At 42.1% G+C, this 17,232-nt stretch overlaps 1 protein-coding gene across 1 annotated transcript in view; it reads left to right on the top strand.

Annotated features, from left to right (window-relative positions):
- The window catches only part of LOC121940998 (LIM domain containing preferred translocation partner in lipoma), a 185,512-nt gene extending 168,783 nt beyond the window's left edge, over positions 1 to 16,729 (top strand). Inside the window, 4 exon segments of the mRNA XM_042483690.1 lie at positions 10,048 to 10,125; positions 10,128 to 10,228; positions 13,516 to 13,636; positions 15,348 to 16,729. Of these exon segments, the coding sequence (XP_042339624.1) occupies positions 10,048 to 10,125; positions 10,128 to 10,228; positions 13,516 to 13,636; positions 15,348 to 15,476 (429 nt within the window). The 3' untranslated portion in view covers positions 15,477 to 16,729.
- Positions 16,730 to 17,232: the final 503 nt, after the last annotated feature.

The raw sequence follows: 17,232 nt of genomic DNA, 5'->3' as shown, positions 1-17,232 counted from the left end.
AAAGGAGTGAGCCAATTAGATAGCACTTGCATGAATAGGATTTCACATCTTAGTGCGTCTCCAGACTTGCCAAGACAATTATGTGTGCGTATAATTCCTCTGTACAGTGGGTGTGAGCCCACTAAAGTCGAGCTGGTCATTATTTCTTATTACTGATCCGCAGCTGTCCTATCCATTACCAGCACGTAAATGAAAAGCATGAGTGTTGTTATTAGAATACACTGTTTGGACAAGAGAGGAGAGCGTTTCCAAACACCGGGCCCTCTAAACCTTCCTCATGTTTTTTGTCTAAGCACATTTCCTCCCCCCCCCAGGAGCGAGCAGGAGAAAAATATCTGTGACCCAGTGCTGACCCACCACAATGTCACTCTAACTCATGGCATGAGAGAACTACTGCCGGGGTCTTTGTCAGTTTCTCTCTGTAACCAGAGCAGGAGACATTGCCCAAAGTCCAGAGGGGTCACATTCTGCTGCGGAGCTGAATTTAAGGCAGAGAGGCAGACAGGCAGGCCGGCCACTTTGCCTGAGCCGGGGAGAGAGATCAGGGCCCCCACTGCCACCTTTTATTCTTTAAAGAAAGGCCTGAGCCAGGCATGATCTGTGTGTCGGAGATGTCCCTTCACGTTGGCTGCAGCCTGATATTATCACTTGGCAAAAATACAACTCTGATTCCCCAAAAAGTTGGGACTCTGTGTAAATAAAACAGAATGCGAAGATTTGTAAATCCTTAGTGGGGGATGAAAGTGTACAACACCTCTTTTTTTCCACTAAACCAGATTTCCCACGGTCATGGAAAACCTGGAAAAGTCATGAAATATTACAGTCACATTTTCAAGGCCTGAAAAAGTCATTGTAGTGGCTGTTTACACATACCATAGTTTCTAGACCACTTAGTCTGCAGCTTGTCTTGGTTTTGACTCATATTTTAGCTCCATTTTCCTCAAAACTTAAGCAATATTTTCGAAACGTTGATAAAATAGAATTGCGAGATGACTGTTTCCACTGAGTGATGTTATGCGACTTCTGTGCCGATAACATTTCACGAAGCATGGTGATGGATATTTAAAATGGATGACGTCTTTTCATTAGGCGTATTTTATATTCGCGGTTTCGATTTGTGCAATTTGAGGGTTTATGGAAACCGTTGTGGGTAGTAAGCGTCACTGTAGTAAACTTTCCTCCATATCACCAGTGCCTAGATTCTCCCCAAAAAAACATCCCCCAATGATGCGAAACGTGCCACACAGTTTTGGCTCTTTAAGCTGTTGCATGAACTCCAGGCTGTATTTGTGCTTGTTCGTATTGCCGACCACAGACACGCTCCTCTCCCTCTCAAACTCAGACCAAACTCTGATGAAATGGTAAAACTAGGCAGTGATGCTTGAATTTAAACAAGGATATGGTGCTGCAGAGCCCATTTATTGCCTAAAATGTTTTCAGAAACATATTTTATTACCCTTTTTTGCTGTAATAGTGAGAGTTTGGGAACAGAAAGTGTATCTAGATATAAAGTCTCAATTTATGGTAATAAAAACAAAATTATTTTTATTAACAGATGATTATACACTAAAGAAAACATACATGTCATATTATTTTCTATTTCTCTTAACAGATCCCTCTAAATCCCACACACTGGACCTTTAAATCTCATCTGACAGGTGCAGTTTTTGTTGTATCGGCCAAAATTTAGAAGTGGAAAAAGTGAAACCTGCACAGGCGGCTGCAGGTGAAAAGAATCTCAAGGCTCATAAAGCGTCCAGGCAGAGGTATAAACTAAATGTAAATGAAACAAATCAGGATGGGAGGCTCTGACAGGACACCGCCCTGTTCCTGTACGCACTAGTCATCCATAACCCGGTGTGAATTTATCACACGGACAGACAGGCTGAGCTGAGCTGAGCAGGGCGGACCTGCACTCAAAGGAAGCGGGGCCGTTCCAGGTCAGAAACACGGAGAACCTCGGCGCACTCGTCCTGACTGACTGGCGTGCACACAGATGAGTGTCACAAACGCTCCGTCTGTGAATTATACAGCCTATAGTTTCAAGGTCAGTGATCCTCGGAGTCAGAAAAACCATTAGGAGAATCACTTCCCACTGCGTGACATGCTCGCTCACACCCACGCGTAAACACACACCTCAGTCATCCAGGCAGCGGCGGCAAAGATCCGAGTGGGTGATTTACATAACACGCTTATAAACGACAGGATTCTGTTAAGGAGTCAAGTCATGTTATTGCATCTTCATATGCTCACACGCTGCACAGACAGATGGACGGAGTCGGGATGCCAGGCAGCGATGGTCACTGGAAAGCAATCACTGATATGTAAAATTAAATTTAAGCTGAATGTCAAGGGCTGGGGATGGGATCATGTCGGGGGTCTTGGAGGAGCTGGACCGCAGGGAGAGGAAGTGGCAGGGGGCAGCTCACTTGTTAACCTCCGCGGGCTGAGGTGGGAGAGATGATCACGATCACTGCTGAAAGGAAACACACACACACACAGACTTACACACAGTTACACACGGACCTCTCCACCTCGGCGGCCTGAGCAGACCACAGATCAGGGGAGGGTGGTGCTCCCACAATCCCTTCACAAATGTGTGGAGATTTAAATGAGCTCCCAAACTCCCTCAACCAAAGCAGATTTCTGGCACTTTCTGCAGGCCGAGACCTCCATGATTTGACTCAAGAATGTGGAAAACAAGTTTATTCCCTTTAACCTCGACCAGAATAATCCTGTCTACTGCTTTGTCTCAAGGTTTTCAATCAAGGTATCTCCTAAAACCTCTTAATTACTTTAATCTACGTTTTTTAACAGATATCGCAGTGACAGATATCAGGGTACCCATGGATCCTAAAAGGAATAGCGCACCCAAAAACAAAAATTAAGTTATTATCTACTCACCCTCATGCTGATGGAAAGTCAGGTTAACTTTTATAGACCACCAAACAGTGCCTGAAATACCCCGGAAAAAAAGCATCGCGCTCATCTCCCAAAAAATTGAAGCAAACGGTTACCAGGATTCAAACCTGAAACAAATACATAATAAAACCACAGTACTGCTCGTCCGATCTTTATCCTTGTTGTAGTCTCTAGCTCCGAGTGTGGGAACCGTGTTCACATATACACTCTTTTGCCAGACCAAGGGGGACTCGTGTTTATCTGTACACCAGTGTTTACATGCTACCTGGTAGCCTCCCACACACACACACACACACACACACACACACACACACACACACACACACACACACACACACACACACACACACACAACAAGTCCTTTTTCGGATTTAAAACTGCTATGAGTTTATGCCAAAGGTTAACTTCACTGTGACATCACAATGTTCTGCAAAAACACTTCTCTAACCATTATTCAACGTCATATCTTAGGAACAGAAGCTTTTGGTCTGATGCTGAATTGGTGACGCTCCTCCTGAAACTGCGCTGATTGTACAGCTCTTCGGTGCTGTACGTGGGGAGATGTGCATTAATCATCCGTATTTTCACGGACGTGGATGTTAACTGAAAGTGTAACTTGACTCATGCGCGTGGTGGTAAATCCAGTTCATTAAGGTATTTTCCAAAACTGCTTAATTACGTTAATCTAAGTTTTATTTGGGCTTTGTCAACTATCACAGTGACAGAAATACTTGGTTGGAAACTGTGTCCACAATTAGGATTCACACAGCAGCATCAGTGTCTGTAAACACTGACATGCGGACGGTTTTGCCAAATCTGCTTTTTAAATATGCATGAGCAGAAGCTGGTGCCAAGTCAGCTGTGAGTGAGGTAACTCTGCTTCTTCCTCGCGAAAGCACTTCAAATAATAAAAGACCCACACTGATTTACTGTAAACTGAAGACAGATGAAAGCTTTTTAGCCGTGACCTTTGCATTCATAGCTCGGTGTGGATTGATTCAGCCGAAGTATGCGAGGTTGTAAGGGAGTGGAACTTTAAATGGGATGGTTTTGTAAATTAATAGACAGGCATTGGAAAAAAAGTAAAGCATATGGAGTGTATTCAAGGGATATGAATGAGTGGGGCTGAACAGATCTCAGTGTTTTCGATGGTCAGCAAGCAGTAGGTGTCACTTTAAAAGATCAAGTGTTTCTATAGCATGGACAAAATATACACTTATAAAGTAAAATCAATGCGATAAAATAGCACCAAAATAAAATGTATTATGAATTTAGGGTTAATTTAAACCCAGCCAGAGTTGGTGATTGCTGTAACAGTTGAAAGACGAACCAAGATGTTTTTTGTGAGTTTTATTTTGTTTCTGTCGATTGTGAATGATGTATGTTTGAATTATTGTTTATTTTAGTAGAGTCTGGTGCGTTTGGCAGTAGCGGTTTCAGGGCTGTTTATGGTTAAACAAAAAGGACTATCTCTGTAGGGACCCTTTCCATAATGTTGTCAGACATTATAATGACAATCTGAGCCTGTCGGTGGAAAAAATAAACACTTTTAGTGGCTGTAAACTGACTGAGCGCATATGCCCCTAGTAGTTACATTACAGCCTTTTTTCACTGCTGCCAGCTGAAGCACTCTCTCTCTCTGTATTGGACCAATTTAAAAAAAAATGTTGATACAATTAGTCACTAAGACACAAAAATGTGGGAATATATTTTCACCCTTTAAACAGGTTAAAGGGTGAAAATATATTCCCACATAAAAATTGAAATTTAAAAACTACAAGTTGTAGTTTTACTCAGCTGGACAAAAAATAATTCCTTTAAAGGCATAGTTTGTGGTGATGGATTAGCATTATGGGGTGATTTCATTTTAGTTGACTCACGCAATAACAGTCTCACTTTCAAAAGTATCACCTCACTTTGAGTCATAGTTTCTTCATCTTTATTATTTCCCGCTCTTTCTTGGTTCTCTATTTCACAGCACCTCCTACTGCAAGATAAGTACATAATTACATATGCATATAGGCAGAATATTTCTCTTGCCCTGCTTGATTGACCCATTTTAAGCAATAAAAGGGAGAGAGGCTGCTTGTCAAGGTTCATTAAGTCAGCAGACACCTTCCCTCGGGAAGTCGGAGGGTCAGTGATTTGACTCATAGTTCACCACCAAGTCAGCGTCTCTTATTCTCTGCAGACGAACACAGCAGCGGCGCTCCGGCCTTTCTTTCGAACAAGCTCTTGTTAGATATCGCCGAGCCACCTTCAGCAGGGTGTAGTTAATTCCCACAGCATGGCCTGGCACAGACCAGCACATTCTGTGAGGGTCTGGACACACACACACTGAATCAGATCATCTGTAAATTTGGCCTGCTCCGAGTTCAGCGTGCCAGGTCATAAATCGCGTGCAGTCTTACTGAACTCCAGTCCGCCTCCTGTCAGCCCGACTTGGCCATGTGAAAAAAAAAACACACACAAAAAAAACAGAGAGGTGTAAAATGTGCGTTGCAAAGATGGTGAACAGCTTAAACTTTGCAGTATGCCACAGCACATTTCCAACTGTTTACTGTCTCACCTCAAACATGGAAGTACAGCTTTGTTTTACCTGTAGATGTGCACAGACACACACTGAATCAGAGGGGGGATGAACTCTTCACCCCTGGGTGTTTGAACCAGTGATGCAAGTATTGATTTGTATTATGCAGTTAAACAGATTTAATATAATAGTTGAGGCTGCAGCAGTATATAAATACCCTGAATAAGAATAAGTTGATCATCATTCATTTATCCACTTTTAAGCAAAAATTCTGGTTCCACTTTGTAAACTGTTAAGATTTGCAGCTTTTCATCTCACCCAGTACATTATAGTGAACTGAAAAAAAATGTAAGTAGGGCTGGGCAATATATCAATTTATAGTGATATCGCGATATGAGACTAAATATCGTCTGTTTTCTTTTCCTTTTTATAGGTTGCATGACAGTTAAGTGGTGTAATTTTCTTACCAGACTGTTTGTTGTATTATTTGTCTTTACCCACTTACGGGTCGTTTACACGGCGACAGTTCTTGCGTGAAACGTTAAACTTTTGCTGCGGTTTGGCCTTTCGTTCACACGACAACAGTGTTTTGAGGGCCTGACAAACTATTGAAACAGGTTTTGCAAGGGACACGTCCCCGTCAAAACAGGTGCATTTGTCACCTCCAATGAAAACTTTAAAGCAGCTAAGGACTTTTATTTTGACAAAACCGAAGACATTTATCACATAAATTGATGCTGAAAACGCACACATTGGTGTATAAAAATTCCCCAGAATGCTGGAAATGTAGTGCTAGATGCTTAAAATTTTCTGACAGAGAGCCGTGTAACCCGCTGTTTGCTGAAATGAAACCTACACCCTTAAAAAGAAGCGTGTTTTATTGGACTGAATCAAAGTTTGATAAATCAAAGTCTGAAATAAATGTGATTTGATCCAATAAAGTGGCAAATTGCGGGATTGTTTATTATAAAAATTAGTGAAATTATATTATATATTATCAGAATGAGACTGAACGATGTGAGTAGTCTGCCTGTCTCTGCCTCTCCGTCTCTCTCTGTCGAGCCTGTCTGTGTCTCATGTTCAGAGCCGAGCACATGGGACCTCTTAACTCCCTGTTACATGCTTTGTTTGCCATCACACTCCTCATTCCAACAGACAGCTGTGTCAGGCGTCGTTTGGGAGCCTAAATAGCGGGAAGCCGGACCCGGGCTGCACTGACATCAGCGCGCCTCGGTGTGAGACCATGATAGCATTTTGTAGCAAAAAAGCTAACGGCTCACAATGAGGGAAAAGGGGCCACAATTGACTTTAACGCACCCCACTCACCCCTCAGTTCAGCAAGAGGCTGTCTGACCTAAATTCACTTTACCTCATCTGCCTAGACATTTGTTTAGCCTTCTGGGCAAACACTTAGAGAAATGTATGAGGGAGAGAGGGGGGGAGAAAAAAAGAATACATATGCTTGAATACATCACATTTAGTCAGGGGAAAAGCAAAAACCCGGACATCTGCAGACATATACAGCCCTCTAGTGGCAAACTGCAGACGACCTGGATGTCTGACAGAGAGGGGCATGATGTGATTTATGCAGAATTTCCTCAAACCATCTGTGGAGGTTGTGCCCACCGAAAGTCGTTCTCTGTTTTGACATGAGGCCTGCTAAATGTTACCTAATGCTGAATAAAAGGAGCAGAGTGAATGAATTGAGGTCATAGAATCTTACCGTCAGAGAGAAAAAGAGAGAAATTTTGTCTTTTGAGTACTGTACTCATTACAATGGCCCGGAGGAGCTGTGTGCTGTGAAATCATATGCTCTAGTTAAGCTAAACAAGGGCAAGGTATTCCCACATGAAGGGCAGATGAGAATAAGTAAGTGGGAATGCAGACAGATGAGTAAGAGTCGAGGATGGTTTAGTGCTGTTTGGCCCCGGTATCTTACTCACATTCTCAGGTTGCAAATATATTCTCTCTCTCTCTCTGTCTCCGTCTCTACCTCTACCTCTCTGTCTGTGTGCGTGCGTGAGGCAAACCTCAAGGGCTCAGTGCAGCGAGCTCATTAAAGGCTTCATTCCACTTCCAGGATCGAGCAGGATTGCAATATGGACATTGTTTATACACAAATGTTGCCCTGGGAATAATGTTTATTTCTATTACCGTCTTGAAGGAGGGGGAAGAAAAAAAAAGACAAATAAGAATGCAGAGCTTGTCTGCACACATTGCTTTTCATGAAATAAAGTCTCTCCAGGAGTGCTTTGAAGAAACGGCCATTTTTCAGAGCACCTTTAACCCTTTAAAAACATGAGCAAATTGGCTTGATTTCTTTCGAAGACATGGAAAGAAGGCAATCAGCAACTTAAGAAGACGTGACTCAAAAATGAGCAAGTAATTTGTTTTTTAAAAAATAGCAAGAAAATTACCTGGATTTGGGAAAATAAATAAATAAAAATGAGAAAAACTAGCAAAATTGAAAAATGAACTGAAAAAAGTGCTAAAATAAAAAAATAAATATTAATACTAATAATATTTTCTGTCTGTAATCTTATTTTAAATATATATAATTATAGTAACTATAAATATAGTTTTAAAAAAAGAAAATATTTTTCTATGGTAATTTTCTGCCTCTCTCTTTTTAAAGTTTTATGTCATTCCATCGTCATATCTTTATTTATTTATTTATTGCAATTGATGAGACATTTCATACCAAGATGATGATTGCCTTTTTCCATGTTTTGGGGAAAATCCCATTTCAAAGGTTTAATCACCTGTGAACGAAGTCTGAACAATGTACAAGAAAACTGATGTCCGTCCAGCTTTTAAAGGGTTAAGAGCCCTGGAGTCATACATCAGCTGCCCTCTTACCCCCTGATGAGACACGAGAGGCAAAAGGAGTCTTTTTTAGAGTTTTAATGAAGCTCATCCTGTAAAGCTGCCTCGCTCATTAGCATATAGACTATAAATGTCAGTGCACGTGCTCCGCAGCCGGACAGGACAGGCGGCGTTTGGGAGTTTACCTCGGCCGAGCGGTCACACACAAGTGTCATTTTAAACGGCAGGGCCCAGCGGTGCGTCTGGGAGGCAGCCGATGACGCAGCGCAGTGTTGCTACACACCCCGAGCTGTGTTTGGAAACACTGAGGCAGCTTGCTACTACAGTGGGAGCCAATGGGAACAGCTGAACCGTGCACTCTTTAGCCCAGCCAAGCGCACAAAAAGAGGGAGGGGGGGGGGGGGGGGGGCAGAGAGAGAGAGACACAGAGATCCAGGAAATGCCTGAGTGAGAAGCAGTGACAGCGGGGGCCCGTCCACACAGCCACATCAGGCCGCACATTGATCACCCTCACATGATATATCCATCCCCGGTAATTGCATTGCTGTTTAGAGAGGCGGTCGTTATTTATGAAATATTGAAATAACAAATGGCGTCTCTCGGCTGATATTAAGAAGAGAGATGCCACAGATAAGTCAGAGGCAGGCGGCTGCCACGTCCCCCCCCGGGCCGCCTGCCCAGTCGCCTGGCTGCAGAAAACCTGCAGTCATCACAAAGTGGAAATATTTACTGCTCGCACTCTTGCATATGGGAGGATGAAGTGTGGGCGAGGGCAGCTGAAAAATGACTGTGTTTGTGTTTCGAGAGAAGCGCTAATCAGATTCCTTCAGCGTCAGAGGCATTTGAGGACAGCCGAGCTAAAGGTCCTGAGAGTGGATTTATTTGTTGCACGGGCACGAATCCAAGCCGCCAGCAGGAGTGCAAGGCTCTGACACAGATTTCGCATAGTGGCTAAAAGTGGAATCACACCGTTCACGTCCGTCACGTGATGCCCAAGAAAGACTTTTCCTCATTGACTTAAGCCCGGTATACACTGCACGATTTCGGGATGTGTCAGACAAAAGATGACCATCATGACAGAAATGTGGCGATATCTTTGGTCGAGGCGCTAAAACGGTGGTCCTACGTCGCACAGTGATGGCTGTTGTCACCATTTGCGATCAAAGACCGCCTGGGATAAAATTAAAAATAAAATCATCTCACTGTGTGACTGCTGTTACGACCTGCGTCTACCAACCGACAAACAGAAATGCAGCATGAAATGATGCACTGATCAACGCCACACTGCTGCTGAATGCTAAATGCTAGTACAATAAAATAGGGACAATAAAAGCCCTGAACTGAACTGAAGTCAGCCACTCGGTCACGCTCAGCCGCCGTAACTCTACTGCGCACACTGCCGCATGGGCTCGTAGCTCCGGGTATTCTAAACCCCGAAAAACAGCTTTTTTTGCTCCATGCACCAACGAGCAGCTCTCATAGGAATGAACAGAGCCGCACCTCCATGCTGTATCCAGACTTATTTTACTACATCCATGGCATGAATGAGCACTTAGCCACCTGAAGGGTAACACGGGCAACAGGAAGCTAGAAAAAACACAAAACTGTAGAAATTGCTGCAAAACTTTCTCATGCTGGTTAGAATTTGTTGTGCTAATTGTAAATAAACACTCAAAGGGCCTTTGGAGATGAATCATCAAATCACTACATTCATCATCAGGTTTATTGTGTAACCGTGTGTGTGGGTGTCTGTGGGTTTGTGTCTGCAGAACACCCTTGAGACCTGCACCATCTGCAGTAAGCCCATCATGGAGCGCATCCTGCGGGCCACAGGGAAAGCCTACCACCCCCTCACTGCTTCACCTGCGTGGTGTGCCACCGCAGCCTGGACGGCATCCCCTTCACCGTGGACGCTTCCAACCACATCCACTGCATCGAGGACTTTCACAAGTACGTATTTCAGGATTTCATTGGGTTAAAAATAAAACGTTTTTGTATCAGCAAATGATCAAATGACTTTATGTAACGTGTACTTACAGTGACAAACAGATTTACCAACAAAAAGCAGTTCCACACAGCTCTTCATAACATTATGAGCTTATTTTTTGGTTTTATGGCACTTTTGGCATCTTTACTGCTTGATTCAGTCTCATCATTCTCCTTTTCAGGTGAAGCAAAAAGCAGCTTTCAGTCAAAAGAGCTCAGACCTGTACGATACCTGCTCAGCGCCACTGAGCCTCAGACAGACAAAGTTAGCAACCAGCTGGTGAACACAATTGATGACCTGTCAATTGTAACGATGGCAAATAATTCCAAAGCACCGTTAGTCTGAAAAAATATACCCCAAAGCGACGGCCCATTGATACAAAAACAAGCATGTATTGCTCCGAAAGCTTGTTTCTCCTCCAAAAGCACTCTCCCAAACAGAAGCACGTGGCTAATTATTAAGCTGAATGAGTCATCAGGGCTGCGTTTAACCCTAACTAAACACTGCAAAACGTTTATTTAAAGAGAAACGGCCTCGTTTCCGGGCTGTTACTATGTCCTCTCCTGACTCAGAGGCCAGCCCAGTCCGTTCCCCCTCTCCACGATCAGACGTTATATACAGAACGGCAAAGCGGCATAACAGCGTGATATTCCCGCCTTGAACAGGCAGCGTAAATGCAGCTATAGATTCAGAATGAAATGTTGTCTGCACATGGCTCTCAACATGGAGGTGAATGAGGCAGTGGCTATCAGCTAACAGTGCTAACAGTGTGAACAGTGCTGACAGAGCTAACAGCGTTAACCTCGAGGGCACCTGAGGGTTGGCGCTATGCTTCTGAAACAATGCCGTCATAATATCAGCAGTAACCGCCGTAAAAACACAGAACAGTAGCGATGAGCTAGCCAGTAGGACAAACACAGCAACTAGCACGCACAAACATGCACACGCAGCTGTACCGTGAACCCAAACAACGAACAGAGAAGCTCCGATTACAACGCACACAATGCTAACGTTGTTCCATGTCTGCTGGATGTTTAAATGGGCTGTTTGCTAAAACTTTGGTTAAAAACAGCTCTACAGTGGTGATATCGAACATATGTAAGTGTTTACAGCTTGTTTCACAGCCGCTTAGTAGCTTAAGTCAGCTAGTTCTGCTTTAAAAACCCTTTAAAACCTGAGCAAATTGGTTTGATTCCTTTTAAAAATATAGCAAGAGGGCAACGAGCATCTTAACAAGACATGGTCCAAAAATTGGCAAAAAAATTAATAAAAAAGGTGAAAGAAAATTACCTGAAAATAAGCAAAACAGAAAAAGTAACAAACAAGAAAATGTCCTAAAAATTGCTGAAACATGTATTTATTTTATTATATTTTTCTGGAACTTAATTTTATATATAACATTATTATAATTAGAAATACAGTTTTGTGGACATTTCTATTTTTTTTTTTTGTTGCATTTTTGATGAAGTTAGTCATTTCCTTTCTTCTCTGTATTTTTGAAAGAAATCTAACCAATCCGCTTAGTCTTCAAAGGGAGAAAGGTGTCAGTCCAGGTTTCAGAGTTAAAATATTTTCCTGACCTAATAAATTGAGCAACAGTGTATTTCAGCCTTATCAGTTTGGTGCTTCCCTTTTGGGAAATATTGCGGGCAATGTCACAAGTCCAGTGACCTTATAAGATGCAGCTGTGGAAATGAATTTAATAGTAAATTCCTGTCATTGTGTCACACTCCAGCGATTGCATAACCGCCACCTTACCAGAAATGCTCCTTTACTCAGTGACCAGAAGGGAAACAGAAGTAAACAGCTGGCTCTTGGTGTGAGTGCACAGCAGAGTAGCTGCAGTGGGCCGTTGTTTAATTCCACATGACAAGTGTGACCTCAGCAGCGCGGCCCTTTGTGTCGAGGAACAGTCACGCCCGAGCCTCAGCTCTTTTTGTTTTTTTCTCTGGCTAACAGCGTACAGCCGTATTTCCCCAAAACCGCACATCCCCTTCACTTCCTGATTCCCAGGCGTTCAGACTGCATCAGAACTAGAAGTGTCCGCCGACCTTCAGTCACCTGACACGACCTGAAATCTCAGCCTGCTTTTCATTTCCTCAGTGATCCTTTTGTTCGATAGGGCTCCTCCTGCTGAAGGCGTTTCCAGAGTAACTGCCTGGAAAGCTTGTTTCTGTGAAATTTCGTCCTTCCACGGCATGATGAGCTTTTCCTCAAATATTTGAAATATTTCAGAAAAGGGCAAATTCAGCTTTTAGTGCCTCCTCCATGGTTGAATGAGGAAAAACTAGAGAGCACAGCATCTCGCACTGTTAACAAAAAATAATTCCTATATCCACCAGGCAATTTGGATTTGCCCCAAAATTTAATTGGTTCATCTTTTGCCCATGCTGCACTGTTCTACCAAGTGTCATGGAAATCAGGCGAGTAATTCTTCTGTAATCCTGCTAAAAAAAACAAAAGTGAACTAAAAACATAACATCATCCTTGACCAAAGTCACAAAAATGAACAAGCTGCATCTTTAACTTTGTTAAATCAGATTTCACATAATATGCAAGCACTATTGTTATTATATCTTCTTCCAATACATCCTGTTTTTAATTTTGTGTGACAAACTGAAACAATTTGTCAATAGATAGATTAGTCAAGGAGTTCCCAAAACTTCTTTCTGAAAACACATTTTTGGCAGTTTTTTTTTTTCAAATTAAATACCTATTTTTTGTCGTGGGTTATTGGATAATTTCACATGTTTAGATCTCTAACAACTATTCTAATAAAACAAAGAAAAAAAACCTTTTGGTTAAACAGGTCGTAACCATTAGAAATACTATGAGATAACAAGTAGATCTTAAAGAGCAGTTCACCACAAAATAAAAATACATATATTTCCTCTCACCTATTGTTTGTTTTGTTTGTGTGTGTTTTTTGTCTTTTACTCTATTTTTTTCTAATTTTCAGGTAATTTTCTTGTACTTTTTTTTTACATTTTTTGCAAAATTTTTGCAAAAAGTTTGCTCATTGCCTTTTATTTTTGAAAGACATCAAGCCAATTTGCTCAGGTCTTAAAGGGTTAACAGAGTGAGAAGGTATCAGGCAAATTAACTGATTATGAAAATAATTGTTAGTACTTGCAAAGTAGTGAACAAGGGTGGTTCACTAAACTGGTTTAAAGCGGTGTCACTAGAGCTCACATTATGTGGTAATATTTTTGTGTTTTTCTGAGCTCATTTCGGCTGCTCTCGTTCACAGGAAGTTCGCCCCACGCTGCTGTGTGTGCTCTGAGCCGATAATGCCAGCACCGGGCCAGGAGGAGACCGTCCGTATTGTGGCCCTGGACCGTGACTTCCACGTGCAGTGTTACCGCTGCGAGGTATGCTTTATGTGTTTTTCCTCCCACGGTATGCGAGCTCTCTATAATTAGCCCTGCTGGTGATGTTTCGTGCTGCAGAGCTCCAGGTTACAGTCATTAAGGCATGAAGGTATAAGGCATATCGTGCATGCCCGTCCCCCGAGTCACCTTTTCAGCGGGACTGAATCATCTCTCTCTTACCTGCCTCGAAATAGCTTTCCATCTCTCCTCTGCAAAGTTCATGGACTTACATAGTAACCAATCTGTCAGCCGCCGCTCGCCGGCTGATAAGCGGCGGCGCTGAGACGTTACGTGCCCGGCTAAAAGAGAAGTAACGTGTCACATCGTCAAAGAGCCGTGCCAGTGTGAGTACACAGAGCGTTTGGCAGACATAAAGGTCAAAGGAAAGCAAAGCAGATTAGTTCAGCTGAAGGGGCTCAACAAGAGAAGAATTTTGTCACCAGGGAGACATGAGAAGATGGAGTTGTAATTCTCAGAGCGTGTGTGTGTGTGTGTGTGTGTGTGTGTGTGTGTGTGTGAGAGAGAGAGAGAGAGAGATGTGAGAGTATAACTCAGTGTCACAGACAATAAGAAAATAATGTCAAAGCAATATGTGTGTATTAGTATTTGCGTTTGTGAATTGTCCACGTGTGTGTGTGTGTGTGTGTGTGTGTGTGTGTGTGTGTGTGTGTGTGTGTGCGTGCGTGTGTTTAACATACAGTTTTACAGACGCTCGATCAAAATCAAACTGAGGGCTGGAGTTGGACCAAAGATCCACTCAAATATAATCATCACTGAGGGTCTATTGTGATGTGTGTGATGATGTGGATCTGGAGGCTGTAATCAAACGTAGGTCCAAAACTCAGGAAAACAGGAACCAACAGGATAAACAGGAGGGAAATCCAGGAACTCCAAAATGTGAAAACATGAAAAACAAGGAGAAATCACATTAAAAAGTCCTTTATTATAGTGGCTAAAAACAGGGTTAACCACTACCGATCTTCATAACAACCTTAATATTTATATATATATATATATATATATATATATATATATATATATATACACATACATCCACAAATATAAAACGTGAGAAAATTTGACATAAATCACAGAAAACATGTGAAGTCAGTGTCCTGATGTCATATCTCTGTCTGGCGAGGTAATCACAGTATGATTTTTTTTTTGCATATCGTGCAGCCCAATTAAATTTGCATCTGACACACTGAATTCACAGCTGCAGCCATCTGCATGTGACACTTTATTTTTTACGAGCTACTCGTTTTACTCCAAATACAGAAGGTCCTGATTCAAAACTAACTCTTAAATTATTGATATGAATTGAATGAAAATGCATCTGGAAGAATGCGACTCCTGAAGCTGGTGGCAATGATCAGTTAGAGAGAAAAATATGAGTCTGTTGCAAACCCAAACAGCAGAAACCTTTAGGTGTTCAGAGAAAAAGGATATTTTGTCAGGCTGTTGCTCAGTTATCACCAGTTGTTGCCCCTCAAGACTCACCAGCTGCTAGAAAACCAAAACACGGCTTCAGCCTCGCAGGCTTTTCTGCAGAGAGAGCCTCCTGTAACGCGACGCTGGCCGAGTTTATAAACGCAGTAAATGTCTCATTTAGGAGTGTGAGCGCGGCGAGCGCGTGAATGTGCCTGATCGGTGAGCGTGGCTAATGGCTCTGTTTGTGTTTGCGGACTAAAGCAGTATCTGTGTCCTGCAGGACTGTGGCTCTCTGCTCTCAGAGGGGGATAACCAGGGCTGCTACCCTCTGGACGGACACGTCCTCTGCAAAAACTGTAACACCAGCCGCATCCAGGACCTCACCGCCAAGGCCACCACTGACCTCTGAGCAACCCGCCGCACGGTCACCTCCACTGTGATAACCCGACGCTCGCTCTCTCTCCTTCTGTCTCTCCCTCTCTCTTTCTTTTTTCTTGCAAACATACCGACCCACACAAGCTTGCGTTCCTCAGCATAAATATACGTATATCCCTCTACATATATATTCACTTACAGTAAAAACAGCGTCACGTGTTCACCTGCGTACATGTATCCACTGACTCGGTACAATCACAGCAGAAGACGCTGTGTGTTTAAACTGTGCTGGTAAAGGAATAGTTCAACATTTTGGGAAAGACGTAAATACACTTTTAGATGAGAAGATTGATGCCACTTTTCTGTCATTTCTTAGCTTGGCTCAGTCCAAAGTTAAAAAAAAAACACCAAACTGTATCCTTGAAGGGCGCTAATAATGTGTTGAATTGTTTTGGCAGTTTTAGGAAAGGTTATGAAGGTTATGGGCCGCCTCTTGCCAAGAAATAGTTCACCATCTTTTAAGACTTTTGTTTCTGTACGTATTTAAAAAGTGAGTTATAAGATGTCACTTAGAGAGTTTTAGAAGTGCTGGTGGGCATTTTTGTTACCTCTGATAGTCAGACTTCTGCGTGTTTTTAGTCTTTATGCTAAGCTAAGCTTAAAGGTTTACTTCGCCCCCCAAACTGACCACCTGTTAGTCGATTTCTCACCCTGTGTTTTATTGTATTTGTGAAGAAAACGTTTTTTTTTCTCGCATGCCTCCACAGTGAACAGAGAATTCAAAAACAGAGAAAATTCGTAATGTTTTGAAGTCATAGAGGTCGACGTTTAACAACTAGAAAACGTTTGATTCCGTTTTTACCGTGTTGGTTTGACTTGTGTTGCTGCGACAGAGAGTCATTTCTTATTTTAGCGGTACTCGAGAGTACTCGATGCAGAAAGTACTCGATGCAGAAAAAAGTAAGACTTGATTGATTTTTTTTTTTTAAGAAAATATGTAACAAAACAGCAAATTTACAGAATAACTTAGAATACTCACATACCTCATGCAGAGTTTGTTTTTATTCAGTCGTATGTTTGGTACTTCCCAAACAGACGGACCTCTCTGACAGGAAGTGAAAAGCTCTCGTCAAAGCCGGACTCTGTTTACAAAAACAGAGATTTTACTGAGCGAACACGTGAGCTGCTGGTCTATTCGATCAGTTAGTCAGTAACCCTTTAACCCTTTATAACCTGGGCATCAGCTTTGTTGTGCTGCATTTGGACTCGTTTCACAAGCATTTAAACCTCAAGAACCCAGAAAATAGCTTTGATTTCTTTTTTTGTAAATGTGAAAAAGGCAATTAGCTACTTGGCAAGAAATGTATAAAATGTGACGTGAAGAAAGTTACTTGAAAACTAGCTGTTAGTGGATTATTAGATATTTAAAAAAAAAAAAAAAGGAAAAATGTCCAACTAGCTTTATTTATACATATGTTATGGGGAAAAGAATATATTTTCATTTTATTTTTAGCACTATCTTAAGGTCATAGTCGTTCTTTTTTACTTTCTACTTTTCTAATTTCCTTGTGGTTTTTTAACAGCTTTCTTGCTAATTTTGGGGTAATTTCTTCTCAAGTTGCTCATTGCCTTCTTCTCATGCTTTTGAATGAAATCAAGCCAAGTTTCGAAGGGTTAAAACCTCAAAGCTACACAATGACACAGACTAACTAACTGATGGAGGCAGCGGTGGACCAGCAGCTCTCGTGTTCAGTAAGCTAAAATTACGGTTTTTACAAGTAGAGTCCGGC

This window comes from Plectropomus leopardus, chromosome 3 (assembly GCF_008729295.1).
Source record: "Plectropomus leopardus isolate mb chromosome 3, YSFRI_Pleo_2.0, whole genome shotgun sequence".
NCBI classification, from domain to species: Eukaryota; Metazoa; Chordata; class Actinopteri; order Perciformes; family Serranidae; genus Plectropomus; species Plectropomus leopardus.
This window is presented reverse-complemented; position numbering and strand designations above follow the sequence as displayed.